Raw genomic sequence first — 11,109 nt, forward strand, 5'->3', positions numbered from 1 at the left:
TTTTGGAAAATGGCTGCAATGAAACAAAGAGTGAAACATTTAAAGGGGTCTGAATACTTTCCGTACCCACTGTATATACTAAAGTGTTGAATATTGTCAATATTGCACCTGTGGATTCTAGTTTAAGGAGGATTTTCCCCACAGTGAGAGTGGGTGTGAATGAATTGATCTCTTAAGCTCTAATGAGAGAAAATTACTTGGTCAAGTTTGATTTCTGTGAAACACGTTGGAGGCGTGAAATTCCCTCTTGCCCATCAATTTTTACCAGAGGCCTAGCTGTGAGCACATCGACATTGACTGTGAGTGTAATGAATAATTGAACGTTTTTCTGTCCCTTTCTTTCGTTATTTTCTTTTGACATGCCCTCATCCTGTTTTGATTTTCTTCCTTTTTATCCTTTCTCCTCTCTACAACTCTGATGTTTATGTTTCTTTCTCTGTCTCTCTTCCTCAGGGACTTTCTTCCACGTGGATCAGGCATCGTTACCCGTAGACCTCTCATTTTGCAGCTGGTCCACAATAAAGCAGGTGAGTGTTACTGGTCCTGTGCACAGCCACATACCCATCTCCTTTCCTCGTTGCCCTGCATATGGCCTCTCTGTCACAGTGCCTCAGGCTAAGCTTACTTCCTCCGATTTGCTGCCTTGGTCTTTTTAATTTGATATTCTCTTTTTCTCTTTCTCCCCTGCTCTGTCTGTCCTTTTCTCTTTCTCCACCCTCCCCTTGTGTACATCACTTTGCCCCTGTGTTTAGAATACGCTGAATTCCTGCACTGCAAAGGAAAGAAGTTTGTGGATTTTGATGAAGTGCGGGCGGAAATTGAGGCAGAGACCGACAGGATAACGGGCTCCAACAAAGGCATCTCTTCCATCCCAATTAACCTGAGAGTCTATTCCCCAAACGGTAATGGACACAAGTCATAAAGAATACACATACCGTAAACACTTTTTGCTCTTTGGATTACGTAAAGTACATTTGCATTTTATATGATATGATATACCATATTGCAATGTTCTAATATGTTTTTACTCCATAACTTAAAAGCTGTCAAAAACAATTTTATCTCCTTCTGGGAGCCGTTGCAGGGAATTCAATCAAATTTGACATTTTCCCATTTATTTCTTACAGTAAATGTAACACTTCTAGGTATTGTGGCACAGGTTCCTAAACGACCGGCATCTACCACACCAAATGACAACGCCGATTTCGGTGCCTTATTTCAATTCCACTTAAATGCCCGCTGTGCTCTCTGGTTCTCCAAAACAGAAGTTACAGGCAACGTTAGACTGACATCCGCTAGTAGCGGGCTCAAACACTGTGGAAATACACTTGAAAGGATTCTAACACCGGGACGTCCAACAGTCTGCAACTATAGATGTAGAGTAGACGGGACTTAATTGTGTGTTTAGTTGCCACTCATAAGCTCATAGGGCATTCAATGTAGTTGTAAAGAACCCTTCTGCCATCTAGTGGTTCTTCTTTTTATTGTTTTAACATCAATTGACAAGTAAAATAATCTTACTTAAATTAAAACTTTAAATATTGAATTCAAATTTAACAATATTGCCTTTGCAATGAAAAAGTCATTCTTTAATGTCACCAACTATTGTTTTATGTGCTCTTCTGTACTTTTAAAGTATTGGTTCAGGTACCATTTAGGCTCATTGTTATGACTTCTGCCAATGTGACTCAGTGCTGAACCTGACCCTGATCGACCTTCCGGGAATGACTAAAGTTGCCGTCGGAGACCAGCCCGTAGACATCGAGCACCAGATCAAGGACATGCTGCTGCAGTTCATCACCAAGGAGAGCTGTCTGATCCTGGCCGTCACTCCTGCCAACACTGACCTGGCCAACTCCGACGCTCTGAAGATCGCCAAAGAAGTGGACCCACAGGGTAAGCATGTAGTAATTCAGGAGTCAAAGAGCAGGCCTATGAATACAATGTAACACACACATAAGCCTCCAAAGTAGAGATGAATCGATTTACCGACCAGTGACCGTAAATGGCTGGTTTTCACGTGACCGGCAAGTCAGACTGATACATGCCGATTTTAATGCATGTCGAATGCACTGGGTGCCGCGTGTTTAAAAACTTTCCAGATTAGTGGGGATGCATATCGCTCAAAACCAACATTAAAACGTAGTAATCTCCCCTTTAGCATTTAGTTTTGTTGCTAAACCATGTGTACAATGAGCAGTGACGTTAAATCATGTGTTTCAAGTAACCGCACCCTAGGGTACCTTCTATTTGCTGGATTGTTCGGAGGTAACCGTAACATAAGCAGATAAGCCTGTTTGTTATTGTTCATATTTATGTACAATGACAAATGAAGCGCACTTGCTTAAAAAAAAGGAACTACACGCTGTTTTCAGGGAACTTTACTGTTGACGGTCAAACAGCCCTCTTTGTATGTTTTGAGAAATATCTTTACACTGCAAGGCTGTATTTATTATGTTTTCGCTATTTATATATTATTTTATTGCCATTACTTGTTTTCCCTGTTTTCATACATACAGAAGTTTAGTTAGCTAATTATATCAAATCTATTTAGTTGGATATTGGATGTGAAAAAAGGGCATTGTTGTTCTATAACATTGCACTTTAGATGTCTGTGAATTTCTCTTTTATAGGCATTGATTATCTGTTAAAAAAATGTTCTGTGTAAAATGTACTATTAACGAAAAGATAGAAAACAATTATTTTGGTGTGTGCTTTTCAGTGGTTAGAACTTATATGGAATCAGAATTGGCTAAATCGGTATTGGAAGGCCATAAAGTTGTAATTGTTGCATCTCTACTCCAAAGTTTTTTTTAATCTTATTCCATTACAAATTATATTATGGGTTTCTTTATATTTCAGTTTCTTAAGGAAGGGTCAAAGACACTGACCTAATTGTTCTGTGTGTCAGTATTTTCCTCTGTATTATCCTGGGTGCTCTGTGGGGCGTGCTCTGTGAGCCACATGGGGAGGACATCAATAACCTGACAGGCTGCATCACAGAATACATAAAATTCTGTGAGAACATCACCATGCCCTCACTCTGCTTTCCGCTATCACAAGCCATGGATCACCAGTGACCTGAAAGTCCTCCTTAATGAGAAGAAGAAAGCTTTCAGGTCATGGGACAGACAGGAGCTGAGGGAAGTACAGCACAAACTGCGGGATAAACTGAGGGTGTGTGAAAAAACTCCTACAGGAGGAAGCTGGAGGCCAGTCTCCAACAGAACAACATGAGGGAGGTGTGGACAGGGATGAAAGCAATCAACGGGTGTGGGGGGAGAAGAGGATAAACACCAGGCAGCCGGGAGAGGGCAAACAAGCTGAACTGTTGTTTTAACAGGTTTAACTCACAGCCCTCACTGCCTCCTCCCCTCCAACTCCTGCTCCCATACCTCCCCCCTCACTCCTCTGTAGTCTGCCCACTACTCCCACCACTACAGCACATTTCATCTCCCCCCACAGACACTTCAAGCACCCCTCCCTGCTTCTCATTGACACCTGGCCAGGTGAGGAAGAAGCTGGAGAGGCTTCACCAGCGCAAGTTTTTATGGCATCGGTCCCAGGTTCCTGAAGACCTGCACCTAGTCAGCTGTCTGGTGTTCTCCAGTATCTCTTCAAGCTGAGCCTGAGCCTGCAGAGGGTGCCGCGGCTGTGGAAGACGTCCTGCCTTGTCTCGGTCCCCAAGACTCCATCTGGCCTCAAGGACGACCAGTGGCTCTCACATCCCATGTGATGAAGGTGCTGGATGGGATGTGATTGACTTTAGGAGGAAGGTGACGGCTCCGCAGGCCCTTTGCATCGTGGAAAGAGACTTGGACATGGTTGAAGAGTACAGATACCTGGGTGTCAGCATCGACAACAGGCTGAACTGGAAGATCAACAGCACTGCTGATTACAAGAAGGGGAAGAACAGACTCTATTTCCTGAGGAAGCTGAGATCCTTCAATGTGTGCAGCAGAATGTTGGAGGTGATGTTCTACCAGTCGGTTGTAGCCAGCACTCCGTTCTCCTCCGCCATATGCTGGGGGCAGCAGCATTGGAGCCAGCAACACAAACAGACTGAATAAACTGGTCAGGAAGGCCGGCCCCGTTATTGGCGACAAACAGGAGTGGTTGAGAGGAAGTCAATGATCAAACTGTTATCTATCATGGATAACCCTGAGCACCCTCTGCACCCCACACTGATCCAACAGAGGGGCAGCTTCTCTAGGAGGCTCCGGCAGCTTCGATATTGCACGGACCGCATACAAGACATCATTCTATCAACTCTTCATCACTGAGTGGGGGATTAGACTCGCAGACACCATAACTGCAATAAGTCAAACTTGCAAAATATTTACATACAGCTTTATCATAATAGTTAAACAGTTGTACATTTAAATTTTTTATTTTTTTGTATCCCCAACTTGAATACATTTTAAATGATTTGTTCTTAAATTGTATCCTGTTATTTCATGTATATTCTGTATGTGTGCTTTGTGTCTATTTTGCTGATGCAACACTGGAATTTCCCCTTTTTTGGGATCATTAAAAATCTATCTATCTATGACATATAGAAGGAAACAAAATAGTGAACGATAACAATCCGTTTGGATTGATCTAGTAACACTTTATAATTTTGTGCAGGTCTGCGTACCATTGGCGTCATAACAAAACTGGACCTGATGGACGAAGGGACGGATGCAAAGGACATCCTAGAAAATAAACTCCTCCCACTGCGTAGAGGTGAGGATTGTAAACACAAAAACACATTCACAAATTTTGTTTCTGACTCAAGAGTGACTATTTCTGTTGTTGTTTACAGGCTACATTGGTGTGGTGAACCGCAGTCAGAAAGACATTGATGGGAAGAAGGACATCCGCGCTGCTCTGGCTGCAGAGAGAAAGTTCTTTCTGTCCCACCCTGGCTACAGACATATGGCAGAGCGTATGGGTACACCACATCTACAAAAGACACTTAACCAGGTCTGCTATCAATTGTTTGTTTTTAAATTGTAAAATATAATGCCATTAATTCTCTAAAATAACAGTACTACCTCTGTCTGTGTCTAGCAATTGACCAACCACATCAGGGACACTCTGCCTGGTCTGCGCAGTAAGCTGCAGAGTCAGCTCCTCTCACTGGAGAAGGAGGTGGAGGAGTATAAGAACTTCAGTCCAGATGACCCGACACGCAAAACCAAGGCCTTGTTGCAGTGAGTGCATCTGAATATTTCTGCTCCTAACAATGCAGAAAGTATGGTATGGAGGATAACGGCCCTGAAACATGCCAGTCCTGTCTAAATAAGTCCCCCACGGGAAATAGCTCAGTCCGCTCTGATTGGTCAGTGTTTTGGGGTCTCTCACATCTTCACAGTGCTCCCGGAGTCTCTGCAATGTCATTGCAGCCGGGCAATAACTGTAGCATAGTATAGTTGTGACATCACAACCACATGGAAGTCATGACGGCTCATTTGCAGACAGTTTCTGACGACTTGAAAACATGGAAATCTCACTTTTTACCAAAATGGGAGTTTAATGAACAGATTTTTTTTAATCTTCAGTAAGCCTGTAGTTGCAAGGACATCATTAACACCGGCCTCATGTCTTTTGTGCCCTCGACCCTTATCAGGATGGTTCAGCAGTTTGGTGTAGACTTTGAGAAGTGCATTGAGGGCTCCGGGGACCAGGTGGACACCAATGAGCTGTCGGGTGGTGCAAAGATCAACCGCCTGTTCCATGAACGCTTCCCCTTCGAACTGGTCAAGGTAGGTGGGCCATGAAGTACAGTTATTATTGTTCTTGTGCTTTGCAAAGATTGAATTGTTGTAAGAAGATATAATTTGCACCTTGTCCCCATCTCCCAGATTGTGTTTGATGAGAAAGAGCTTCGGCGAGAAATCAGTCACGCAATCAAGAACGTCCATGGTGTCAGGCAAGTGCAACGGAAATAAAAAATAAAAAATAAAACATCCTGACTTCAAAGTAGCCACACACATAGCTGTGAAAAACCATTTTTAGATGAAATACTGCTGTCCCCACATGCTTCGCTTTTCTCCCTTCCTGAAAGCTGCTATTCTTCTATAATTATTAATCAAGCCTTGACACCGCACACTAAAAGTACCAATTAAAACAGTGTTTTTTTGTTGTATGTGACATGTATTTCTTCTATTTTACTTTCCCTCACCGTTCTTCCAATGCCCCTTATCCCCTTGGTCCTCTTCGAGACCACCCACTCCATTTCTGTCTCCTGAGGCATTCAATTGTTATGAGGTTTTATGTTAAATGTATCTTAGTCCATTGTGCTAATGTTGTTATGTGTTCTTCACTGACTCTCCTTTAGGTCATAGCTCATTTGTGGTTGTTTGCTTACACCTGGCCTTTTTTGGCATTTTATCTTTCCTTCCCCTTTTGTCAGTATGTTATTTTCAGTTTTTTTTTTTCTCTTTGTCTGTAACCTCACATTTCTTTAGTGACCTTTTGTGTACCTACTCATCTGTCTATTCATTTGTTTTGTTAGCCTACATGTCCGTTAACTGTCCCATCTGTTTGCCACTGTGCCTCTGTCTCTCTGTGCATCCTCAGAACGGGGCTGTTCACTCCAGACCTGGCGTTTGAGGTCATCGTGAAAAAGCAGATCGTTAAGCTGAAAACGCCCTGTCTCAAATGTATCGATCTGGTCATTCAGGAGCTCATCAACACAGTCAGGCAGTGCACCAACAAGGTACTGCAGGTGTCCAGCATCTCCCGACCCAGCCAAGACATAGGGCATGGGTGACCAGGGGTGAGGAAGAGGGTTTGCTGATGCAGAACATTAGCCAAAAGCTTCTGACAATTTCCATAAAATAAAGATCCGTTCAGTTCTTGTACTTAATTAAAGAAATGTTCTGTGCGGTTTATCCTAAGCCCAGCCCAGCCCAGCCCAGCTAGCCCGATTAGCCCTGTGTTCAGGCAGCGCTGTCGTGTTGTGGAGTGTTGTGACGGGTGACGTGTCATCGTGGATAGCAGATGTTTCAGGGACTCAACCTGTCTGAGCATCAGTGGTCTCTCCTGGACAAGCTGCAGGTCTCATAGCTCAGCACACATAGCCAGCAAAACATGAATTGGTCTTAATAAGCTGTAATTTGACATTAACTTGGAGGTGACATATTCATCTCTACCACATTGACCTTTGATCTAGTTTTAGAGGAACTGGCTTGTCAGGGAAGAAGATGTGAAAGACCTGTGGCTTGTCCTTCACTGCTTGATTTGTCTGTCAACAACTAGAAATGACTAACTGAACAAAGACTTGTTCTCTTTTTATTTCCTCTCTTTCCTGGCTGTCTTCTTTTTCTCTTTCCTTAATTTCTGCCTATCCCTTTCTCTCACTATTACCACAACAACATGCAATCTGACCCCATGACCTTTCAGAACGGGGCTCTTCACCCCTGACCTGGCTTTCGAGGCGATAGTCAAAAAGCAGATCCTCAAACTCAAAGAGCCCAGCCTCAAATGTGTGGACCTTGTGGTGTCCGAGCTCACCGCACTCGTCATGAAGTGTGCCATTAAGGTAACCAGGGACACACCTGCTGAGATGATGGCATGAAAAGAGAAGGGATTTCTTTCCTCTCTAAATGTCCATCTCTGTCATACCGGTAAAATGGTCACCCCAGTAAAATCAGTCCCATCCACACCCTTACCATCTGTGACCTCTGCTTTAAATGTGTGTATCGTCCCATCCCTGAACTCAATCCTACCAAAGGAAGTCTCCATACCATTCAGATTGAGCATTGATTTACAAATCACATCTGGAACTCCCAGTTTACCTCAGCATCAACTCATGTAAGCATGTTGTCTCTCTGCCCATGGCCCTGGTCTGTCAGTCAAGGGCAGAGCTGAGCTTGGCTACACTCCCTCGCTGACCCACACGTCAGACTGACATTTTACTTTGTGGAAAGGGAGTGATGTGAGGGCATAGATGATACTTAGGATGTTTTAACATTACATGGTACCTGCTTGACTCGCCTCGACTCTACTCGGCTTTTTTGGGTACCTGCTAACAGGTACTTTTTTAAAAATCCGTTTTGCCTCCATCGAGGTTCCAAGCGAGCTGAGGTGATGCCAAAAGGTGACGTGAAAACCTGTAGACTACTGATTGGTTGAAGAGAATTGTCACTAATCACTGCGTCATCATTGCTAGCAACTGACGGGGCTCACCTGAACAAACCCGCAGTGTTTAAATAGTTAGGCCAGCTGTGTTTTTTTTGCTGTCTCCAGCTTCTTTTGAAACAAAGTATGTCTGACAACAGCCACATACTGGGAATAAAAAAACAACACACCTTCGACATTCTGTGTGTGTCGTGTTAGGTCACTACAGTTTCCTGCAGCGTCGCTATGACGACCAGCCGAGCTCGCCTCACGCATGAGGCGTAACTAAATCTGCAATGGAAGAAAGGAGGACGGGGCACCGCGTCCGAGCCAAGTAGAGCTGATACTAGCAGTGGGTGTGCCATATATGCCATAATAGTGTGTTTCCATAGCAACGGTGATCCACTGCCATCTTGTGGCCAGAGGAAGGTGCTACACACTGTTAAATTATTCAACATACACACAGGAACCCAGCTGTCCCTCCCCTCTGTCTCTGGAGTGCACCTCTGCCTCACCCCAGTCTGTCACTTTCCCTTCTCATCCAATCTTCACTAACATTAATACTCAAAAATCAAAAACTCAGCTAGAAATGATAGCTTTAAATGTATTGTAAGTTTGGACATTTCCCAGTTTAAAGTATATAAAGTATAAAGATTCTTTTATTCTAAAAAAACAAACAAAAAAACTACATGGTAAGGGCAACGTCAAATGCAAAGCATTACCACATTGATTCTTAATTCATGACATCATCTCTGGCTGATGGTAAATACCTTATCACCTTATAGAACAATCGTTTTTATGTGTGTGTGTGTGTGTTGGTTTGTAGTTATTTGGAAATGTGTGACATTGAAATGTCACTTGACTATCTCTTACTCTTTGTTCTCCTACTTATTCTTACTTCTCACTCCTCTTTCTCTCTGACACTTATTGGTAAGTCTTACTAACCTCAAGCTCACATATAAGAATGTGTGTGTGTGTGTTCAGTGCTACAGCTGTGTGTTGTGTTTTCTTTCAGCTAAATTCCTACCCAAGACTGAGAGAGGAGACTGAGAGGATTGTCACAACCTATGTCAGAGAAAGAGAAGGGAAGACCAAGGGCCAGGTCAGTTGCTAGGATGTTGATTAAATAGACTAGTGGCCCTCAAGCCCTCCAAGTATGCTCAGGTCAGCCTTTGATGTTTATGTTTTTCATATGCAGAAATAAATACAGTAAGAGCTGCAATCTGCAATTCATATTTAGCCCCACTGCATTATTATGATGAGATGCTGGTTGGTCCCACTCCTTGTGACACCCCTCAAGCTATCGTATAAATGGGAGAAGGGGAATGCAACCAGATGTAGCATGAGGTGAAGTAGACAACTGATGCCTGAACACGCACTGTTAGCTGTAATAATGTGTCATCTGGCTTTGTCAGTCTCTGCATCTGTTGATCCTCCAGCTGCAGCATTGCTTCTAGGCAGATATGATTCAGATATGTTTTACTTTAGCATTTTTCAAATGGAGAAAAATCAAATCTTATTGGGGCCTTCCCATTGCTGGAAACACAAAATGTAGAATGTTTTCCTTCTGTGTATGTTTGCAGTCCATTTAGCCCAGCATAAGTTTAGTGCACAAAACACGCACCAATTGCATATTATAAGCTCTAAAAAAGATCATTTGATAAAACCTTTTTGAATTTTACTGCATCAGCTTAGTTTCTTTGCATCTTCCAAGGTTCTATAGACTCTAAAATATCTAAATCTCTAAAACACAAGTATATCATTAGGGCTTAGTTCTGTCCAAGAAGTAGTTTGATCAGATAACTTTAAACCATTTTGGTTAGATTCTTTTCTCAGTTTATACTGAGAAAAATCAACCACAGCTACAAAAAAAACATTTTCCAATTCTTATTTTATTTGATCTTTTGATATAGTTATGTCACAGCTACGCACCATTCTGTATCATGGTGGAAAATCTGTTATTGTAAAATTTGTTTCGTTAGTCAGTATTACCTCAATTGGCACCACTGTCCTTAAATGAACACTGTGAAATCTTTTGATAGACGTGACAAAACATCAATGTGCACAAAATAGAAATCACTCAATTATTTCAAGACTTCACAAGAAAATAAATCAATGAGATGCCATTACTGTCTTCAAAAAACTAAAGTGTTGTTGTCAGAACTTTGTTCTTGCCTTGGAACACCGTTAACTTCATTAAAAAAACAAGACTAATGAGAGTTTTCAGTTTTCCTTGCAGATATGTCACCCAGGAAGGGAGGCAGATTGAATTGTAGGGCATATAAACTGAAACTTTTAAGTAAAACTTATTCTCAAGTCCACCACATCAATTTGCAGCATCGATAATATCAGTCTGACTATATTGGTATAGCTATGTATAAATCTAGCTGTGCTAGATCTTTTTTTGTGCATGTAATGGGTTTACTAAGGGAAAAAGCCCAAAGTCTATACCAAAGGGAGTTACCATCTCCTACAGAAAACAATTTTTATAAACTGCTCTATTGTAGTCCAGACTTTACTTCTGGGACCATCACGTGTCATTTTTGTGCCACTTTGTAACACACGTTATAATGCTCGCCTAGCTGCTAGTGTGGCATGCCCTCAAACTCACCTAGTTAGAGCGGAGGCCGAAGATAATAGATACTGCACATGTGCGACTCTCAACAAAGATGGAACAGAAGCAAAATGCCTCACTCTGTGAGCTAAAACGGAGCACTCAACACACAGGGTTAAAAGAAACTGCTGCAGCAATGTGCAATACGACAAATACATGGTGTGTTTTTGGAAATGAAACCATATAAACCTATTCTGGTACAATTATGAACCGAAAATGAGCATAATATGAGCTCTTTAAAGTGGTGTTTGAGACATATCCATCCTAATCATGATGCTCTGCCTCCAATCAAGGTTCTGCTGCTGATTGACATTGAGCTGTCCTACATCAACACCAATCACGAGGACTTCATAGGCTTTGCTAAGTATGCTCCCTTCCTCCCCCCC

At 42.4% G+C, this 11,109-nt stretch overlaps 1 protein-coding gene across 10 annotated transcripts in view; it reads left to right on the forward strand.

Annotated features, from left to right (window-relative positions):
• The window catches only part of dnm2a (dynamin 2a), a 33,961-nt gene that overhangs the window by 9,576 nt on the left and 13,276 nt on the right, over nucleotides 1–11,109 (forward strand). For 8 of the 10 annotated variants that reach the window (XM_034895374.1, XM_034895372.1, XM_034895371.1 and 5 more), the window contains exons 2-12: nucleotides 454–527; nucleotides 753–902; nucleotides 1,693–1,896; nucleotides 4,630–4,728; nucleotides 4,808–4,968; nucleotides 5,056–5,198; nucleotides 5,615–5,750; nucleotides 5,850–5,917; nucleotides 6,568–6,706; nucleotides 9,125–9,211; nucleotides 11,017–11,087. In XM_034895374.1, coding sequence (XP_034751265.1) covers nucleotides 454–527; nucleotides 753–902; nucleotides 1,693–1,896; nucleotides 4,630–4,728; nucleotides 4,808–4,968; nucleotides 5,056–5,198; nucleotides 5,615–5,750; nucleotides 5,850–5,917; nucleotides 6,568–6,706; nucleotides 9,125–9,211; nucleotides 11,017–11,087 — 1,332 coding nt within the window. Of the gene's footprint in view, nucleotides 1–453; nucleotides 528–752; nucleotides 903–1,692; nucleotides 1,897–4,629; nucleotides 4,729–4,807; nucleotides 4,969–5,055; nucleotides 5,199–5,614; nucleotides 5,751–5,849; nucleotides 5,918–6,567; nucleotides 6,707–7,392; nucleotides 7,532–9,124; nucleotides 9,212–11,016; nucleotides 11,088–11,109 lie in introns of all 10 variants that reach the window. The other 2 variants (XM_034895380.1, XM_034895381.1) reach the window with 1 other exon arrangement.

This window comes from Etheostoma cragini, chromosome 15 (assembly GCF_013103735.1).
Source record: "Etheostoma cragini isolate CJK2018 chromosome 15, CSU_Ecrag_1.0, whole genome shotgun sequence".
Lineage (NCBI taxonomy): Eukaryota > Metazoa > Chordata > Actinopteri > Perciformes > Percidae > Etheostoma > Etheostoma cragini.